The sequence below is a fragment of the Salvelinus namaycush genome, chromosome 3, assembly GCF_016432855.1.
Source record: "Salvelinus namaycush isolate Seneca chromosome 3, SaNama_1.0, whole genome shotgun sequence".
In the NCBI taxonomy this organism is placed as follows: Eukaryota; Metazoa; Chordata; class Actinopteri; order Salmoniformes; family Salmonidae; genus Salvelinus; species Salvelinus namaycush.
In genome coordinates this window covers 52,381,141-52,403,546 of record NC_052309.1, presented here as the reverse complement: position 1 = coordinate 52,403,546, position 22,406 = coordinate 52,381,141, and the positions used below count along the sequence as shown (strand labels likewise).

Sequence of the window (22,406 nt, the reverse complement as noted above, 5' to 3'; positions counted from 1 at the left end):
GAAATGTCCTCTGGTCTGATGAAACAAAAATAGAACTGTTTGGCCATAATGACCATTGTTATTTTTGGAGGAAAAGGGGGGATGCTTGCAAGCCGAAGAACACCATCCCAACCGTGAAGCACGGGGTGGCAGCATCATGTTGTGGGGGTGCTTTGCTGCAGGAGGGACTGGTGCACTTCACGAAATAGATGGCATCATGAGGCAGGAAAATTATGTGGATATATTGAAGCAACATTTCAAGACATCAGTCAGAAAGTTAAAGCTTGGTCACAAATGGGTCTTCCAAATGAACAATGACCCCAAGCATACTTCCAAAGTTGTGGCAAAATGGCTTAAGGACAACAAAGTCAAGGTATTGGAGTGACCATCAATCCTACAGAAAATTTGTGGGCAGAACTGAAAAAGTGTGTGCGAGCAAGGAGGCCTACAAACCTGACTCAGTTACACCAGCTCTGTCAGGAGGAATGGGCCAAAATTGTGAAACCGATTTTAATTGTATTTGGCTAAGGTGTATGTAAACTTCTTACTTCAACTAGTCTTTGGCTCGGACAGTGTAGTAGTGTGGGCTCAATAGCATCTCATTAGTGTGCAAAATCTTGAGAATCAGCTGTACATATGATAGAAGAATGCACATGGGCATGCAGAGGGTTGCAATTCCATTGAATTGGGGATAGTTGAACCAAAATATGATACAAGACCTGAAATTGCCTTGTGTATCCCACAAAAAAGGTTAACTGTTATAAGCTAACTTTTTTTTGATGAATTTATGCATAATTCCACAAATTCCCGGCTTAACTACCCGTGGAATTTACCAGAAAGTTTCACTACCCTTTGCAACCCTACTAACAGCACTTGTAAATGCAACGGTGGCTCTGATAAATGTGATTAATGTGCCCGCCCATCTTATTTCACTTCCAGTACATTAGTCACTGAACAGGAAATACGCCTATGATGCTAATCAGAGCATGGATTTTATGTCTGCAGCTGGAGTGTAAACCTGGCCTCTCTTTCGAATGAGGAATCACTTATCTATTGTTTTCATCTTATTAAATCCCCGGCAGGCAGGGAACACAGCAGGAAGGCGCTCTCACACAACAAAGGAACTAATATTGAATGAGGAACTGGAGTAAAAGGTAGTGGTAGTAGGAGTTATGGTGGTAGTAGTTATTGTAGTGGTGGTGGTATTAGTTGTTATGATGATGGTGGTGGAAGTATTAGTAGTATCAATAGTAGTGGTAGCTGTGGTGGTGGTAGCGTCATTCCATGAAATGAGTCCCCTTTGCATCCATTTAATATATCTATTTTTTTGTTTTTTATCACCTTTTTCTCCCCAATTTCAATCTTGTCTCATCGTTGCATCTCCCCAACGGGCTCGGGAGAGGCGAAGGTGGAGTCATGCGTCCTCTGAAACATGACCCGCCTAGTCACGCTCCTTATTAACACCAGCCAACTTAAGCCGGAAGCCAGCCGCACCAATGTGTCCGGAGGAAACAATGTGTCAGCCGCAGCCACCCAGTCCGCCACAAGGAGTCGCTAGAGCGCGATGAGCCAAGTAAAGTCCCACCGGCCAAACCTTCCCCTAACCCGTACTATGCTGGGCCAATAGTGCGCCGTCCTGAGGGACTCCTGGCCACGGCCGGTCGTGGCACAGCAGTGCCTTAGACCACTGAGCCACTCGGGAGGCCCTCATTTATATATATATATATATATAAACCGCGACTCGTTAGTGAAGAGCACTTTTTGCCAGTCCTGTCTGGTCCAGCGACGGTGGGTTTGAGCCCGTAGGCAACGTTGTTGCCGGTGATGTCACATGCCTGTGGAAATTGTTCAGTGCATGTCTCAGTTGTTGAATCTTGTTATGTTCATGCAAATATTTACACATGTTAAGTTTTCTGAAAATCAACACAGTCACATTTTTTTTATATGAATGACGACTTGCTTAAGTGCAAAAATACAGCATTTTTGCTTGTCCCTCAGTGCACCCTCTATGACTAGGAAGATTTTAACCCCAATATTCCCCCAAGTTTTCACCATCATTGTGAAGCCCTAGTTATTTTGTTGCTTTGACAGTCATTTCTGGAGATTTAAATAAATAATAATGTGATTTAGTGATTCATAAATTTAAAAAATACCTGCCCCTCAACCCTGTTGGTGAAAACTTCATTTTTTTCAATCTTTGTTATGTATAAAATCATGAGCCCTATTCGGATGGCATCTGTTTTACTGGGGGAGTTTGGGTAATGTAATTATGTGAACGAGCACAAAACACCACATCTGTAATTTTAGTCCCGTCCGAATCTGCCATGTCAGTCATGTTTACATGGCAGGAGATGAACAATTCCAGCCAGAATAACCTACTTTTTTTTGGCTTACTCCAAGGTCTTCTGATAATACTTGTCCCGTGTAATTCGACATCTGTGTTTTTTGAGAGAAATGTCTGAGTTTGACAGGTGTTACTCGCGGTTTGAGTAAGAAATCAATACCTGATTCGATAAATTGAACGAAGTGCTGCGCATAGCATACAGTGCATTCAAAAAGTATTTGGACCCCTTTTTCCACATTTTGTTATATTACTGCCTTGTTCTAAAATGGATGACATTTTTATTTCCCCCTCATCAATCTACACACAACACCTCATAATGACAAAGCAAAAACAGGTTTTTAGAAATGTTTGCACATTTTATAAAAAATGTACTGAAATATCACATTTACATAAGTATTCCGACCCTTCACTCAGTACTTTGTTGAAGCACCTTTGGCAGCAATTAGACTCTACAAGCTTGGCACATCTGTATTTGGGGAGTTTCTCCCATTCTTCTCTGCAGATCCTCTCAAGCTCTGTCAGGTTGGATGGGGAGCGTCGCTGTACAGCTATTTTCAGGTCAGGGGCTCTGGCTGGGCCACTCAAGGACATTCAGAGACTTGTCCCAAAGCCACTCCTGCATTTTCTTGGCTGTATGCTTAGGGTCATTGTCCTGTTGGAAGGTGAACCTTCGCCCCAGTCTGAGGTCCTACCTTGCAGACAGAGTTCAGTGTGTCAAATCGGAGGGCATGTTGTCCGGTCCTCTGGCAGTCTCTATGGGGGTACCACAGGGTTCAATTCTCGGGCCGACTCTTTTCTCTGTATATATCAATGATGTTGCTCTTGCTGCGTGCGATTCCCTGATCCACCTCTACGCAGACGACACCATTCTGTATACTTCTGGCCCTTCCTTGGACACTGTGCTATCTAACCTCCAAACGAGCTTCAATGCCATACAACACTCCTTCCGTGGCCTCCAACTGCTCTTAAACGCTAGTAAAACCAAATGCATGCTTTTCAACCGTTCGCTGCCTGCACCCGCCCGCCCGACTAGCATCACCACCCTGGACGGTTCCGACCTAGAATATGTGGACATCTATAAATACCTAGGTGTCTGGCTAGACTGTAAACTCTCCTTCCAGACTCATATTAAACCTCTCCAATCCAAAATCAAATCAAGAATCGGCTTTCTATTTCGCAACAAAGCCTCCTTCACTCACGCCGCCAAACTTACCCTAATAAAACTGACTATCCTACCGATCCTCAATTTCGGCGATGTCATCTACAAAATAGCTTCTAATACTCTACTCAGCAAACTAGATGCAGTTTATCATAGTGCCATCCGTTTTGTTACTAAAACACCTTATACCACCCACCACTGCGACCTGTATGCTCTAGTCGGCTGGTCCTCGCTACATATTCGTCGCCAGACCCACTGGCTCCAGGTCATCTATAAGTCCATGCTAGGTAAAGCTCCGCCTTATCTCAGTTCACTGGTCACGATAACAACACCCACCCGTAGCAGGCGCTCCAGCAGGTATATCTCACTGATCATCCCAAAAGCCAACACCTCATTTGGCCGCCTTTCCTTCCAGTTCTCTGCTGCCTGTGACTGGAACGAATTGCAAAAATCGCTGAAGTTGGAGACTTTTATTTCCCTCACCAACTTTAAACATCTGCTATCTGAGCAGCTAACCAATCGCTGCAGCTGTACATAGTCCATCTGTAAACAGCCCATCCAATTTACCTACCTCATCCCCTTACTGTTTTTATTTATTTACTTTTCTGCTCTTTTGCACACCAGTATCTCTACTTGCACATGATCATCTGATGATTTATCACTCCAGTGTTAATCTGCTAAATTGTAATTATTCGCTCCTTATTGCCTACCTCCTCATGCCTTTTGCACACAATGTATATAGACTCATTTTTTCCCCCCTACTGTGTTATTGACTTGTTTATTGTTTACTCCATGTGTAACTCTGTGTTGTTGTCTGTTCACACTGCTATGCTTTATCTTGGCCAGGTCGCAGTTGTAAATGAGAACTTGTTCTCAACTAGCCTACCTGGTTAAATAAAGGTGGGAAAAAAAATAGATAGACAAAACGGGCTCAAAGTATTTTAACCACGTCAATTTTTCAATGTCAATAACCAGGTTTCCATCCAACCTTTTTTATGAGTGAAGTATGTCGGTTAAAAAATGTCATGACAGGCCTGATGGAAACAGACAATTTTTCCAAATGTCAACAAAACTAAATACGCTATTCAAGGTAGTATCTTTTTTTGTCTGTAAAATTAATTATGCGAGATGTCGGTGGAAATGCTTTTATTGTACAAATATTGACAAAATAACCATCATATCGAAGTATACTTGGAGTCACGCTGTGTGTGTGGTCCTCCAACTACAACTTGTCGGGAAAGCATGCAGTTTAGGACTATTAGTCTACACATGAAATAAATGATGATGAACTTCACAGGGTGGTGAATGTGCAAGGTGATGAGCTTGATTTCCAATAAATATTGAGGGTCTTATTCTGGTGACATGATAATTGATTCTTTGCTGCCATTTGTCAAATAAAAAGAATCTCGCTCTTTTGTCCATAATAATAATCTTATCGTGTTATAGTGCTGTTAGCTACAGCGCACGTGCCAATACCAGAGTGGGAGAACTCGCTATATAACGCAACATTTATTGTGAATGTAGAGTTGAAAATGCAATGGAAATATAACTTTTATTTTGTTAGGTACATAGAATTTAACCTCAAGGTATTTTTATGTGCACTACGTCATCACGCAGTACACCATAGACAGCGCCTCCGGAAAGTATTCAGACCCCTCAACTTTTTCCACATTTTGTTAGGTTACAGCCTTATTCTAAAATTGATCAAATAGTTTTTTTTCGTCATCAATCTATTTTTGCAAATGTATTTAAAAACAAACTGAAATCGCATATTATTCAGACCCTTTACTTGGTACCTGGCAGACCTGTATTTGGAGAGTTTCTCCCATTCTTCCCAGCGTCGCTGCACAGCTATTTTCATGTCTCTCCAGAAATGTTTGTCCGGGTCTGTCTGGGTCATTCAAGGACATTTTAGAGACTTGTCACAAAGCCACTTCTGAATTGTCTTGGCTGTCTGTTCAGGGTCATCTTGGAGGGTGAATCTTCACCCCAGTCTGAGGTCCTGAGCGCTCTGGAGCAGGTTTTCATCGAGGATCTCTCAGCACTTTGTTTTGGTCATCTTTCCCTCAGTCCTGACTATTCTCCCAGTCCCTGCCGTTGAAAAACGTCCCCACAGCATGATGTCCGTGGGGCGACGCACAATTGGCATAGCGTCGTCCGGGTTAGGGAGGGTTTGGCCGGTAGGGATATCCTTGTCTCAGTATGTAAATATGTAAAAATGTAAAATGTAATAAAATGTATGCACTCTACTGTAAGTCGCTCTGGATAAGAGCGTCTGCTAAATGACTAAAATGTAAATGTAAATGTAATGCTGCCACCACCATGCTTCACAGTAGGGATGGTGCCAAGTTTCTTCCAGATGTGATGGTTGGCAAAATCCAAAAAGGCCAAAGAGTTCAATCTTGTTTCTCATGGTCTAAGAGTGTTTAGGTGCCTTTTTGGCAAACTCCAAGTGGGATTTCATGTGCCTTTTTACTGAGCAGTTGCTTCCGTCTGGCCAATCTACCATAAAGGTCTGATTTGGTGGAGTACTGCAGAGATGGTTGTCCTTCTGGAGGTTTCTTCCATCTCCACAGAGGAACTCTAGAGCTCTGTCAGACCATCGGGACCACCATTATCCCAGAAACCCTAGACCCACTCCAATTTGCATACCGCCCCAACAGATCCACAGATGATGCTATCTCTATTGCACTCCACACTGCCCTTTCCCACCTTGACAAAAGGAACACCTACGTGAGAATGCTATTCATTGACTAGAGCTCAGCGTTCAACACCATAGTGCCCGCAAAGCTCATCACTAAGCTAAGGACCCTGGGACTAAACACCTCCCTCTGTAACTGGATCCTGGTCTTCCTGACAGGCCGCCCCCAGGTGGTAAGGGTAGGTAACAACACATCTGCCATGCTGATAATCAACACGGGGGCCCCTCGGGTGCGTTCTCAGTCCCCTCCTGTACTCCCTGTTCACCCATGACTGCGTGGCCAAGCACGACTCCAACACCATCATTAAGTTTTCCGATGACACAACAGTGGTAGGCCTGATCACCGACAACGTTGAGACAGCCTATAGGGAGGATGACAACCTCTCCCTCAACGAGATCAAGACAAAGGAGAGAATCATGGACTGCGGGAAAAGTAGGGCTGAGCACACCCTCAGTCTCATCGACAGGGCTGTAAGTGGAGCAGGTTGTTAGTTTCAAGTTCCTTGGTATCCACATCGCCAACATACTATCATGGTCCTAACACACCAAGACAGTTGTGAAGAGGGCACGGCAACGCCTGTTCCCCCTCAGGAGACTGAACAGATTTGGCATGGGTCCTCAGATCCTCAAAAGGTTCTACAGCTGCACAATTGAGCATCCTGACTGGTTGCATCACTGCCTGATATGGCAACTGCTCGGCCTCCGACCGCAGGGTACTACAGAGGGTAGTGCGTACTGCCCAGTACATCACCGGGGCCAAGCTTCCTGCCATCCAGGACCTCTACACCAGATGGTGTCAGGGGAAGGCCCTAGAAATTGTTAGACTCCAGCCATGCTAGTCATGGACTGTTCTCTCTGCAGTCCAAAAGGCTTCTTACCAGCTTCTACCCCCAAGCCATAAGACTCCTTGCATTGACCCCCCCCCCCCCCCCCCCCCTCCCATTTTAATGCTACTGCTACTCTGTTTATCTATGCATAGTCACTTTACCTCTGCTTCCTCTCTCGCTCTGTAATATCTTTGTAACTAACTTTTTATTTCTCTCATTTCAAAGGGCTTTGTTGGCATGGGAAACATATGCTTACATTGACAAATCAAGTGAAATGGATTATAAACCAAAGTGAAATAAACAATAAAAAATGTGCAGTAAAGAGACATTCGAAGTGTCATTATGTCTATATACAGTTTTGTAATGATGTGCAAATAGTTAAAGTACAAAAAGGGAAAATAAATAACATAAATATGGGTTGTATTTACAATGGGGTTCTTCACTGGTTGCCCTTGTAGCAACAGGTCACACATCTTGCTGCTGTGATGGCACACTGGTATTTCACCCAATAAATATGGGAGTTTATCAAAATTGGACTTGTTTTCAAATTCCTTGTGGGTCTGTGTAATCTGAGGGAAATATGTGTCTCTAATATGGTCATACATTTGGCAGGAGGTTAGGAAGTGCAGATCAGTTTCCACCTAATTTTGTGGGCAGCGTGCACACAGCCTGCCAGGTCTGGCTACGATGGCCTCTCAATAGCAAGGCTATGCTCACAGAGTCTGTACATAGTCAAAGCTTTGCTTAATTTTGGTTGAGTCACAGTGGTCAGGTGTTCTGCCACTGTGTACTCTCTGTTTAGGGCCAAATAGCATTATAGATTGCTTTGTTGTTTTTTTTTGTTAATTATTTCTAATGTGTCAAGTAATTATATTGTTGTTTTCTCATGATTTGGTTGGGTCTAATTGTGTTGCTGTCCTCTGTCTCTCTGTCAATGTATAGACTCGTTGTTTCTGTGTCAACTAGGAGTAAGGGCAGAATGGTGCACTGATTCATCGCCTATGGCTGAATTATTGATGCACAGCATGTGGAGTGGCCTGACAATGTATGACCTGGTGTCTCTGTCTCTCACTCACTCTCACTGGGAACGCTGCAAACTGTGTTCAGACTGAGGAGAGTTGGTGGGTATCCCTATTAGCACAGCACAGTGTGTGTGGGGTGTGTGCGCAGACGACTGTCTCCCAGCTCTAACCTCAGAGGCTGTGTGTTTTTGAGCCAATTAAACCTATGGAGGCTGCTCTCTGATAATGCCATAAGCTAAGTCCCCGTTAAACAACTCCCATCAGCCTGCCTCTGTCTGTGGCTGGGGGCCCATGGCAACAGTTATGGAACACATGTCTGCTGTGCTGTGAGGGAGACTGTGAGACGATGTGCTGTTGGTACATGTGGCTGGAACCAGCAGCAGCACCCAAGGAGAGCAAGGCTCTCTCTCTGTCTCAGCGCAGGGCTCTAGCTATTGTTTGTCAGTCCCAGAGCCGATGTGTTGAATAATAGCAGACAGATGTTTTCCCCCAGTATACCTTCCTCTCCCGACCTCCCCTCTATTTTCCACAGGCTCTGGGGCGGGTCAGGCGCGGCAGCCCGCCGATGTAAGGCTGCCTAAGATCTTGGCTTGGATGGCAGCCCTGTCTGTCCGTGGAACAGGCCTAAAACCACCCGTTTTTAAGATGAAGTTCAATTTATTCGTCAATTGTACACAAGGTCCAACCAAAATGTTACTTCTGCTTTATCCCAACCCCTCTAAAAGACACATATACAGGTAGGAGAGGTTGGAGCAGGGGGCTGCCACAAGCCTCCGGTTGCCAGCTCACTTCCCGTCATATTTTTCCGGTCAGACCCAGGATTGAACTGGCAACCCTCCGGTTTCTGGCTGGCCTCTCTAACCGGTAGGCTACCTGCCACCTTATTCACCCCCAGGGCTCTCACGGGTTCCATGTTTGACGAGGGCTCAGGCTCAGCCAGTGTGTGGGTCTGCTGATAGCACAGTGCTTAAGGGTGATCTACTGGTATAGAGCCTACTCAGGGCTGGCTATTCCCTGTACCCCCCCTATAGGAAGACATGGCTCATGACTGTTGGGATGGAGCTCTGTGTTTACAGTGTGCCTCCATGCATGAACATGTTGCAGGGGCTGAGCTGTGGGCTCTGACTGTTGACACACTGGCAGGTGAGCGCGTGTGTGTGTGAGCGTGCGTGTGTGTGTGTATGCGCGCATGCTTGTGTGCGTCTCCCAGCTCTAACCTCAGAGACTTCAGACCAACAGGCAGAGCAGACTGGGGGGGAGGGGAGGGATGGAATGATTTAAGTTCAGTCAGTCTCCAAAACAGGAGGGAGGGAGGGAGGGTCTCTGTCTGTCTCTACCCTCTTTGTTCTCTCTCTCACACAGCTTTACATGAATGCAAACAGCCAGGCAGGAGTTGTGCAACACAGTAGCCCACTCACTTTATGTGCACCAGATGCCTACTTCAGCAACATGATAGCCAAGTTATTATGGATATAAATAGTCGTTTTTATAAACCATTAAATCGTGCTTTAGCTGACCTCAGTGGAATTTAAGCAAAATTGTAGAACAGGCAAAGTTGTAAATAGGCTGCAATTGCTATACTGAATGTTTCCAAAATGTTATGATGTCCAATTGTTGCTACCATTTTATTGTTATTACCATTTCTGTCTTTCTCTCGCTCTCTCTTTTTCTCTCACCTTTTCTTTTGCTCTTTTTCTTTCTCTCCCTTTCTCAAATTCAAGTGTTAAAATTCACATTGCTTTATTGGCATGAAATACAATTTGTAGATATTGCCAAAGCAGTATAGTGGTACAGCATTTCAGTAAATACAATGCAATGAAGTTAATGAAATACAGTTCCTTTCAGTAGTAGTAATAATAGTACATATATAATCATGTATACAGGTACAACACTACTGCTGTTGTACTGTGTAGTCTTCTATTGATACATTAAATAAAATAAAAAATAAGATTATAAAAAAGAATGGCTAACAAATAAATAAACTGTACATGGATGATGGTTACACTATGTATTACTTGTAAGTTATATAAAATGTAAATACTTCAGTGAATTAATGGTCATGGGATGTCCTTCAGGCTCTGGCAATCATATACATATCTGGAAGTAATATTTGCGGTTTCTACCTCACCCAGAATAATTCCCAGCTTATTGTCATTAGTAAATGCACAGTTGGGAATTGGTTTGAGATATTTTCTAGAAAAAACATGATCTTATTTGGGAGTATTTCTCACAGTAGAGGAAAAGTGCATCTCTGTCTCTACCTCCCCCGTCGTGCAGTGACCACAGAGACGCTCCTCTTTGGGTAGCCATGTCATTTTGTGTCTCCCTTTTTTTTATCTATAGCCAATTGGTGCTCAGTGAGCCTGTGATTGGTCAGGAGCTGTCTCTGTTTTGTATATCTGACAGTAGAACTATTCTGCCAATTTGTATTCTCTTTTTACAATTTTTACATTTGATTTCACCTTTATTTAACCAGGTAGGCCAGTTGAGAACAAGTTCTCATTTACAACTGCGACCTGGCCAAGATGAAGCAAAGCAGTGCGACAAAAACAACAACCGAGTTACACAGGGGATAAGCAAACGTACAGTCAATAACACAATAGAACAATCTATATACAGTGTGTGCAAAGGTAGTTTAGGGAGATTAGGGAGGTAATGCAATATATAGGCCATAGTGGCGAAGTAATTACAGTGCAGGTAGTTGGGTGGGCTAATTACAGATGGGCTGTGTACAGGTGCAGTGATCGGTAAGCTGCTCTGAAAGCTGATGCTTAAAGATAGTGAGGGAGATATAAGACTCCAGCTTAAGTGATCTTTGCAATTCGTTCCAGTCATTGGCAGCAGAGAACTGGAAGGAAAGGCGGCCAAAGGAGGAGTTGGCTTTGGGGATGACCAGTGAAATATACCTGCTGGAGTGCGTGCTATGGGTGGGTGTTGCTATAGTGACCAGTGAGCTGAGATAAGGCGGGGCTTTACCTAGCAAAGACTTATAGATGACCTGGAGCCAGTGGGTTTGGCGACTAATATGAAGCGAGGGCCAGCCAACGAGAGCATACAGGTCGCAGTGGTGGGTAGTATATGGGGCTTCGGTGACAAAACAGATGGCACTGTGATAGACTACATCCAATTTGCTGAGTAGAGTGTTGGAGGCTATTTTGTAAATGACATCGCTGAAGTCGAGGATCGGTAGGATAGTCAGTTTTACGAGGGTATGTTTAGCAGCATGAGTGAAGGAGGCTTTGTTGCGAAATAGGAAGCCGATTCTAGATTCTTAAAATCAACAAAACATGCAAATTCTTTTCCTCTCTGAACATGCTTTGTGTGTGTGTGGTCTGTTCTGTGTTTGGGTAGAAAGCCAATAATTTGTTTGCTGAGAGCACTATGTTGTGTAAGGAAGGTCTGTATTTGGTTATTGAGAGTACAGCAGAACAGTTTCCCGGTGTTACTAGTGACACATATTATCCTATAGTTATTAGGGTCTAGTTGGTCACCTTTTTTTTAATACATGTGGGTTACGAGCCCCTGGTTCCAAATATCAGGGAAGCAGCCACTCCAACACCAGGTTGAATAGTTTAAATAAGGCATCCCGCAGCTCAGTAGTACTGTGTTTAAGCATTCCATTCCTGATGCTGTCAGGACCACATGCTTTGTATTTTCTTTGACCATTCAGCCTGTGTAATTTGGTGTTCAATTGTGTTCTGGATGTTTTTCATTGTGTGTTCAAAGGAGCTGAGATTTTCTTGCATATTTTTGGGGTCGTCTGATGGTATTATTCCATAGAGACTTTCAAAATGAATCTTCCAAATGTTGCCATTTTGAATGGCGAGGTCATTCCTCTGTTTTCCATTTAGACTATTCCATTTCATTCAGAACTGGTTTCCATCAATGGGGTCTTCAATCTCTTTCAGATTTCTCAAAATACTCGGAACGTCTCTATCCTGTGGTTGGTGACGTATTCTATTTGATAAAGATCCATTTTTCCCTTATGATAATAAAATACGTGACTAAGGCTCGACATACTGTAGATGCACCAACTCCTTTCCATTTTTGTTCACTACCTGGTCTGGGCCATTTCTATTACTAGTGATGGGACGGGTATATGGAGGGATGTCCAAAAATATGTCTATAACCCTCAGGGTCTACACATTCAAGTTCAGAACCGGTTTTAGTATTCAAATATCTACACAAAAGCACATTTCCCTCAGCTTGAAACAGGTTGTTCTCTCTTTGGACATGATCATCATAGTAAGAGGAATCTGAGGGAGAAGCATACACTGCACCTATATAGATATCATTGTCACTAAGGATTGTGCATTTGAGTTTTAACCAAATGTGGGTGTTTCCCTTTTTGATTTGGCTCAGCGAAAGGACCTGGTAATACCATATGATCATTCCTCCCGAGAACCTGTTTGGTTTTATATTTTAATGGTGGAAGTAGAATTTCCCTATAGCCTAAAGGACATTGAGTATCTATACTGAACAAAAATATAAGCGCAACATGCAACAATTTCAAAGATTTCACTGAGTTACAGTTTATATAAGGAAATCGGTCAATTGAGAAATTCATTAGACCCTAATCTATGGATTTCACAGATACCAAAGGTAGGGGTGTGGATCAAAAAACCAGTGAGTATCTGGTGAGACCACCATTTGCCTCATGCAGCGCGACACATCTCCTTCTCATAGAGTTCATCAGGCTGTTGATTGTGGCCAGTGGAATGTTGTCCCACTCCTCTTCAATGGCTGCGCGAAGTTGCTGGATATTGGCTAAAACTAGAACACGCTGTCGTACACGTCGATCCAGAGCATCCCAAACATGCTCAATGGATGACATGCAGGCCATGGATGATCTGGGACATTTTTGGCTTCCAGGAATTGTGTACAGATCTTTGCAACATGGGGCTGTGTATTATCATGCTGAAACATGAGGTGCTTTTAAAAAAAATGTATGTAACCTTTATTTAACTAGGCAATTCCGGTTAAGAACAAATTCTTATTTACAATGACGGCCTACCGGGGAACAGTGGGTTAACTGCCTTGTTCAGGGGCAGAACGACAGATTTTTACCTTGTCCGCCCTGGGATTCTATCCAGCAACCTTTCGGTTACTGGCCAAACACTCTATCTATTAGGCTACCTGCCGCCCTGATGGCGGTGGATGAATGGCACGACAGTGGGCCTCATGATGGCCTCATGGTATCTCAGTGCGTTCAAATTGCTATCGATATAATGCAGTTGTGTTCGTTGTCTGTAGTTCATGCCTGCCCATACCATAACCCCAACACCACCATGGGGCACTCTGTTCACAAAGTTTACATCAGCAAACCGCTCACTCACACGACGCCATACATATGGTCTGCAATTGTGAGGCCGGTTTGACGTACAGCCAAATTCTCTAAAATGACGTTGGAGGTGGCTTATGGTAGAGAAATTAACATTTTAATTCTCTGGCAACAGCGCTGGTAGACATTATTGCAGTCAGCATGCCAATTGCACGCTCCCTCAACTTGAGATCTGTGGCATTGTGTTGTGTGACAAAAAAGCACATTTTAGTGGCCTTTTATTGTCCTCGGCACAAGGTGCACCTGTGTAATGATTATGCTGTTTAATCAACTTCATAATATCCCACAACTGTCAGGTGGATGGATTATCTTGGCAAAGGAGAAATACTAACAGGGATGTGAACAAATTTGTGCAAAAACATTTGAGAGAAATACGCTTTTTGTGCGTATCGAACGTTTCTGGGATATTTTATTTTCCAACAATTGTTTACAGACATTATTTCATTTATAATTCATTGTATCACAATTCTATTGGGTCAGAAGTTTACATACATCAAGTTGACTGAGCCTTTAAACAGCTTGGGAAATTCCAGAAAATGATGTCATGGCTTTAGAAGCTTCTGATAGGCTAATTGACATAATTAGAGTCAATTGGAGGTGTACCTGTGGAGGTATTTTGCCTCTTTGCTTGACATCATGGGAAAATCAAAAGAAATCAGCAAAGACCTCAGAAAAAAATTGTAGACCTCCACAAGTCTGGTTCATCCTTGGGAGCATATTCCAAACGCCTGAAGGTACCACGTTCAGATGTACAAACAATAGTACGCAAGTATAAACACCATTGGACCACGCAGCTGTCATACCACTCAGGAAGGAGACGCGTTCTCTCTCCTAGAGATGAACGTACCTTGGTGCGAAAAGTGCAAATCAATCCCAGAACAACAGCAAAGGACCTTATGAAGATGCTGGAGGAAACGGGTACAAGTAGCTATATCCACAGTAAAATGAGTCCTATATCGACATAACCTGAAAGGCTGCTCAGCAAGGAAGAAGCCACTGCTCCAAAACCGCCATAAAAAAGCCAGACTACGGTTTGCAACTGCACATGGGGACAAAGATCATACTTTTTGGAGAAATGTCCTCTGGTCTGATGAAACAAAAATAGAACTGTTTGGCCATAATGACCATCGTTATGTTTGGAGGAAAACGGGGGAGGCTTGCAAGCCGAGGAACACCATCCCAACCATGAAGCACGGGGGTGGCAGCATCATGTTGTGAGGGTGCTTTGCTGCAGGAGGGACTGGTGCACTTCACACAATAGATGGCATCATGAGAAGGAAAATGATGTGGATATATTGAAGCAACATCTCAATACATCAGTCAGGAAGTTTAAAGCTTGGTTGCAAATGGGTCTTCCAAATGGACAATGACCCCAAGCATACTTCCAAAGTTGTGGCAAAATGGCTTAAGGACAACAAAGTCAAGGTACTGGAGTGGCCATCACAAAGCCCTGACCTCAATCCTATAGAACATTTGTGGGCAGAACTGAAAAAGCTTATGCAAGTAAGGAGGCCTACAAACCTGACTCAGTTACACCAGCTCTGTCAGATGGAATGGGCCAAAATTCACCCAACTTATTGTGGGAAGCTTGTGGAAGGCTACCAGAAAAGTTTGACCCAAGTTAAACAATTTAAAGGCACAGCTACCAAATACTAATTAAGTGTATGTAAACTTCTGATCCACTGGGAATGTGATGAAAGAACGGCTGAAATAAATCATTTCACATTCTTAAAATAAAGTGGTGATCCTAACTGACCTAAGACAGGGAATTTTACTAGAATTAAATGTCAGAAATTGTGAAAAACTGAGTTTAAATGTATTTGGCTAAGGTGTATGTAAACTTCCGACTTCAACTGTACATAAGAAATGAATACACAAACAAATTTAGAACTCTTTCTTTCTCAGTGGCTCTTGGGCGTAACCAGGCCTTGAAGAGAGAGAAGCCCAAATGGAAGAGTGACTATCCAATGACGGACGGCCAGCTGCGCAGTAAGCGGGATGAGTTCTGGGACACTGCGCCTGCCTTCGAGGGCCGCAAGGAGATCTGGGACGCACTCAGGGCCGCCGCCCAGGCCTTCGAGAGCAACGACCATGAACTGGCCCAGGCCATCATCGACGGGGCCAGCATAACATTGCCACACGGTACGACACACACCAAACATATCTACTCCTTTATCAGCTCTGTCTCTGCCCACTCTCTTTGTTAGCCTGTATCATAACACTGCCACACGATACGTCACACATTCCATAGACCCCTGCCCTCTTTCAACCGTCCCCTCACTGTTATAGCATAACACTGCCTCACGGTATGAAACACACACACCATCTCTCTACAGCAGACATGACACATCTATCAGCTCTAGCCCTCTATCTGTTCTACGTCTGTCACGATGATTCAACACACACACACACACAGCCCTCTTTTTCTGCACACCATCCGTGTCATACTTTTCTGACTATTTTGAGGAAGTGTATACTGGCTACGGCTTCTCAAAATGGACAAACAGTACTATTGCTGCTTTTTTTTCTCTCGTTTTTCAAGTGAAGGTCCTTTCAGGGAGTATGTAAGCACACTTGTACGGCTAGCTGAAGCATGCTGACGGCTTAACCCACCTGGCTGATTCGTGGTGTCCATTTTGGAGAGAGAAATGCCGTGGGATCTTTTGTGACCACAGGACCTCGGTTTAACATCTCATCCTAAGGACTCTGCAGGGCAAGGTCCCTGTCACTCCCCTGGGGCATTGGACTCTCCTTAGAGCAGAGGAAAGAGCGTCCCCTACTTGTTCTCCAACCTTACTGTATCTTCACGGGTGGTCTCTCGATCAGAGCCAATCCTGTTTAACTTCAGAGGAAAGCTGGCTGGGTGCTATGCCGGTTGGCTTTCCTGAGTCTTTTTGAGGCCTTCCTTTCTCTATCTCTTATCTCGTCGCACCATTACGTTGTCTCCATCTCTGTTTTGCTTCAGTCAGTTCTGTCATCCAATTTCTCTGCATGCGAGGCAGCAGGCCCCCGCTTCTATATACTTCCCTACCAGCTGAAGCTGTCAGTCTGTGGTCTGTGGAGAGGAATATTACATAGCCTCTTTAATCCCGCCCAGACACACAGACAGACAGACCAAAACATCCATTCGTCCCCCTGCAGCCTTGCTGATTGTGAAGCCGGCTGTTGAACAGAATCAATTAACTCTATGAAGATAGTCCAACTGTCCTGCTCTGAAGTTACACTGCAGCAAAGAGCCAGAGGCTGGCCGGCAGGCTGAGACACTGTAGAATAGATGGAATGAGCCATCAAGGTTAAGGTCAGCCTAGTGTTTGTCCATATTAGCCTGCTCTCCTTCTCTTTGACTTCTGCTTTGAAGTCAGGTTCCCCACCCTCTAGTCATCTTTTTGGTCTCTCACCAAACACACTGCTAAAAGGTTTGTGGGGTGCCTGCCTTGGCGCTGCTCTGGGAGTGGTTTGAATCTGAGCCATCGAGACAGCAGGGGAGAGTGGTTTGATCTGTACAGTGGCAGACAGGGTGAGCTCACCTTTAAGTCCATGCACCAACACAGAGCCCAGAGAGAAAGGGAAGGAGAGAGGGATAGAGCGGAGAAAGAGAATGCCTGTGTCTCAAGAATAACGTTTTTTATTTTTATTGTCCGTGTGTGGGAACAGCATATGTGGGAACTCCTTCAAGACTATTGGAAAAGCATTACAGGTGAAGTTGGTTGACCAAATGCCAAGAGTGTGCAAAGCTGTCAAGGCAAAGGGTGGCTTCTTTAAAGAATCTCAAATATAAAATATGGTTTGATTTGTTTAACACATTTGGTTACTACTGTACATGATCCCATATATGTTATTTTATAGTGTTGATGTCTTCACTATTATTTTACAATTTTGAAAATATTTAAAAATAAAGAAAAACCCTTGAATGAGTAGATGTGTCCAAACTTTTGACTGGCACTGTAAGTATTCAGACCCTTTGCTATGTGAATCGAAAATGAGCTCAGGTCCATCCTGTTTCCATTGATCATCCTTGTGATGTTTCTACAACTTGATTGGAGTCCACCTGTGGTAAATCAAATTGATTGGACATGATTTGGAAAGGCACACACCTGTCTATATAAGGTCCCAGAGTTGACAGTGCATGTTAGAGCAAAAACCAAGCCATGAGGTCGAAGGAATTGTCCGTTGAGCTCCAAGACAGGATTGTGTCGAGGCACAGATCTGGGGAAGGGTACAAAAAAAATTCTGCAGCAGTGAAGGTCCCCAAGAACACAGTGGCCATCATTCTTAAATGGAAGAAGTTTGGAACCACCAAGACTCTTCTTAGAGCTGGCCACCCGTCCAAACTGAGCAATCGGGGGAGAAGGGCTTTGGTCAGGGAGATGACCAAGAACCTGAAGGTCACACTGACATAGCTCCAGAGCTCCTCTGTGGAGATGGGAGAACCTTCCAGAAGGACAACCATCTCTGCAGCACTCCACCAATCAGGCCTTTATGGTAGAGTGACCAGACAGAAGCCACTCCTCAGTAAAAGGCACATGACAGCCCGCTTGGAGTTTGCCAAAAGGCACCTAAAGGACTCTAACCATGAGAAACAAGATTCTCTGGTCTGATGAAACCAAGATTGAACTCTTTGGCCTGAATGCCAAGTGTCACGTCTGGAGGAAACCTGGCACCATCCATACTGTGAAACAGGGTGGTGGCAGTATCATGCTGTGGGTATGTTTTTCAGCAGCAGGCACTGTCAGGATCGAGGCAAAGTACAGAGAGATCCTTGATTTTAAAAACCTGCTCAAGACTTCAGACTGGGGCGAAGGTTCACCTTCCAACAGGACAACAACCCTAATCACACAGTCAAGACAGTGCAGGAGTGGCTTCAGGACAAGTCTCTGAATGTCCTTGAGTGGCCCAGCCAGAGCCCGGACTTGAACCCGGTTGAACATCTCTGGAGAGACCTGAAAATAGCTGTGCAGCGATGCTCCCCATCCAACCTGACAGAGCTTGAGAGGATCTGCAGAGAAGAATGGGAGAACTCCCAAAATACAGGTGTGCTAAGCATACCCAAGAAGACTCGAGGCTGTAATCTTTGCCAAAGGTCATTCAACAAAGTACTGAGTAAAGGGTCTGAATACTTATGTAAATGTGATATTCCTCTTTTTATTTTTTAATACATTTGCAAACATTTCTGAAAAACCTCTTTTTGCTTTGTCATAATGGGGTATTGTGTGTAGATTGAGGATTTTGGGGGGGGGAGATACGTCTAATGTAACAAAATGCTTAAATAGTAAAGTGGTCTGAACACTTTCCGAATGCACTGTATTGGGAATTGCTCATAAATTCAGAAAACTTAGATTTTTAGACCATATTGCCCAGCCCTAATAAACACACACGCCCCTTCATGAGGTGGAAAAACACTGCCCCCACTTTGCCTGTTCTATATGTCCGGTTATATGACCAGTGACATGACATGGTTGAAGCTGTTAGATGGTGTCTGGGAAGCTCTCAGCAAAGTTACCCACAGTACAAAGTACAAGAGTGCTGCCTCATCAGAACATGGATTTGGCCTGAGTTATTGTAGACCTCTCCTCTCCTGAGCCCATTCTCTCTCACGGCCCCCGGTCGCTCCATAATACACTGAGACATCCTTATCTCCCCCGCCAATCGTCTGCCATTTTGTCTCAGACCGGGTGTCACTGGGTTGGTGTAAATTAGCCTTGTGTATCCACCCCACCCCCCTGTCCAGATTAGAGGTAGATTAGCTGGGCTGGCTGGCTGCTTTAATGCGGTGCTGTGGAGCTGCAGCTGTGGATTCCTGAGGCCTGCGGTCAATGTCTCCTGAGAGAGCAGGGGAAAACACACCCCTCTAGTACATTGCAATCACTGGCAGACAGGCAGGCAGGGAGGGAGGAATCTCACAAACAGGTCTCTCTCCCTCTCTCTCGGCCTCTCACACACAAAGGAAAATCAATCACCAGGGTTCAGTCAATATAGAATCTCTCCCTATCAGCACTCCTCTGGCATTGCTGTCCGACTGCCAGGTTCATAGATTCAGGCCTCCTTTGTCTTGTCAACATACTTCTATTACTACAGTAGCTATCAACATTTCTGACTGCTAGTTCATGAACATAATACGGGCGATGTGATCAGTTTGAGATATGGGTTACATGTTTGGTTATGAGAGGGTCAGTTGACAGTGTTCCAGTGTCAGTTTGCCGCTACTGTGCATTTCTTTTAGACACGCCAGTCTTGGGCCTGTATCCACAAAGCGTCTCAGAGTAGGAGTGCAGTTTTTTTTTTAAAGTTTAGATCATAATGAATAAGACAGGTGGGGACCTGATCCTAGATCAGCACTCCTACTCTGAGAGGCTTTATTGATACGGGCTCTGATCTACAATGAGTGGATGGATCTCAGCTGGAACTAAAAAATCTTGTGATATTATATGCCAGACATGATTCTGAGTTACACCTGAACCACCCAGCAGCCCATCCCCCCCTCCATCCCTGCTGTCTGACACTGGTGCCGAAAGGAGGCCTAGCAATTTAGGGCATGCTCATGAAAGAGACTTCTCATGTGTACATTCTCCTAGCAGGGAGACAGATGGCCAGACCGCTAGCTGGGTGTCATGTACAGTTGAAGTCGGAAGTTTACATACACTTAGGTTGGAGTCATTAGAACTCGTTTTTCAACCACTCCACAAATTTCTTGTTAACAAAATATAGTTTTGGTAAGTCGATTAGGACATCTACTTTGTGCATGACACAAGTATTTTCCCCCAACAATTGTTTACAGACAGATTATTTCACTTATAATTCACTGTATCACAATTCCAGTGGGTCAGAAGTTTACATACACTACGTTGACTGTGCCTTTAAACAGCTTGGAAAATTCCAGAAAATGATGTTATGGCTTTAGAAGCTTCTGATAGGCTAATTGACATTATTTGAGTCTATTGGAGGTGTACCTGTGGATGTATTTGAAAGCCTACCTTCAAACTCAGTGCCTCTTTGCTTGACATCATAAGAAAATCAAAAGAAATCAGCCAAGACCTCCAGAAAAAAATGGTAGACCTCAACAAGTCTGGTTCATCCTTGGGAGCAATTTTCAAAAGCCTGAAGGTACCACGTTCATCTGTACAAACAGTAGTACGCAAGTATAAACACCATGGGATCACGCAGCCGTCATACTGCTCAGGAAGGAGATGCCTTCTGTCTCCTAGAGGATATCCCCGAACAACAGCAAAGGACCTTGTGAAGGTGCTGGAACAAACAGGTACAAAAGTATCTATATCCACAGTAAAACGAGTCATATATTGACATAACCTGAAAGGCTGCTCAGCAAGGAAGAAGCCACTGCTCCAAAACCGCCATAAAAAAGCCAGACTACGGTTTGCAACTCCACATGGGGACAAAGATCGTACTTTTTAGAGAAATGTCCTCTGGTCTGATGAAGCAAAAATAGAACTGTTTGGCCATAATGACCATCGTTATGTTTGGAGGAAAAAGGGGGAGGCTTGTATGGCGAAGAACACCATCCCAACCGTGAAGCACGGGGGTGGCAGCATCATGTTGTGGGGGTGCTTTGCTGCAGGAGGGACTGGTGCACTTCACAAAATAGATGGCATCATGAGGAGGAAAATTATGTGGATATATTGAAGCAACATCTCAATACATCAGTCAGGAAGTTTAAAGCTTGGTCGCAAATGGGTCTTCCAAATGGACAATGACCCCAAGCATACTTCCAACGTTGTGGCAAAATGGCTTAAGGACAACAAAGTCAAGGTACTGGAGTGGCCATCACAAAGCCCTGACCTCAATCCTATAGAAAATTTGTGGGCAGAACTGAAAAGACGTGTGCAAGCAAGGAGGCCTACAAACCAGTTACACCAGTTCTGTCAGGAGGAATGGGCCAAAATTCACCCAACTTATTGTGGGAAGCTTGTGGAAGGCTACCTGAAACGTTTGACCCAAGTTAAACAATTTAAAGGCAATGCTACCGAATACTAATTGAGTGTATGTAAACTTCTGACCCACTGGGAATGTGATGAAAGAAATGAAAGCTGAAATAAATAATTCTCTCTACTATTATTCTGACATTTCACATTCTTAAAATAAAGTGCTGATCCTAAGACAGGGAATTTTTACTAGGATTAAATGTCAGGAATTGTGAAATACTGAGTTTAAATGTATTTGGCTAAGGTGTATGTAAACTTCCGACTTCAACTGTATATGTCTAGGTCAGGCTATGGCTCTGATGTCTGCAGTCAGTGTGAACCAGGAGGATCCCAGGACACCAGCTGCCTGCTCTGCTCTGTTATCATCTGCTCTGACACCCCCTGGAGGAACGGATGAGCAGCAGACTGCTCTACATCTCGAGGAGAGCAATGAAGGGGTCTGGGCCCCGAAGCTCTGACTCAGTCACTATCGTTTCAGGCCACAGACATACATTTGCTGTGAAGAAGAAGGGCTGATATTTTTTGGGGTGTGTCGTAGCAGATGGAAATATGACTTATTCGTTCCTATGAGAAAAGTGTGTTAGTGATCTATTCCAGGTGTCGCAGCCACAGCTAGTGATCTCTTCTTGTGATTCCCCTTTCCTGTAACTGAATCAAATTCACCATGGCCTCAAGCCCCTCATCTGTAATATTGAATATCAATCATTCGGAATATAAATAGTTGTGAGTAATTTAGTGTTATTGGGTTGTAAGGTGGTCTGGCGGCTGGTAGAATTCCCCCCCCCCCCCCCCCCCAGTCGGGCGGTTAGTATGTGAAAGCTGTAAGTGAGAGTCGAGCACAGACCTTGTGTAAGGCAGCCTCGTGTGTGTGTGTGTGTTTATAACAGCTATACACACTCCGACAGGCTGTGAGACACTGCTAGCTGAAAGGTCAGCGCTCTCCCTGTTTCTCCTGCTGAGTGTCAGCAGAACAGGTGTGTCACAGAGCACCTCACCACCACCACCAAATGCAGTACCCCTCTGGGAGGCCACACTACTGCCTGATTTAGAAACACTTTTCCACTGCACCCTGTAATCACACTATGGCAATTCCCTA

General features: G+C 44.3%; 1 protein-coding gene across 1 annotated transcript in view; it reads left to right on the top strand.

The window, feature by feature from the left end:
* Nucleotides 1-22,406, top strand: part of LOC120043907 (ubiquitin domain-containing protein 2-like) — a 51,099-nt gene that overhangs the window by 22,490 nt on the left and 6,203 nt on the right. Inside the window, exon 2 of the mRNA XM_038988510.1 lies at nt 15,279-15,515. Coding sequence (XP_038844438.1) covers nt 15,279-15,515 — 237 coding nt within the window. The remainder of the gene's footprint in view (nt 1-15,278; nt 15,516-22,406) is intronic.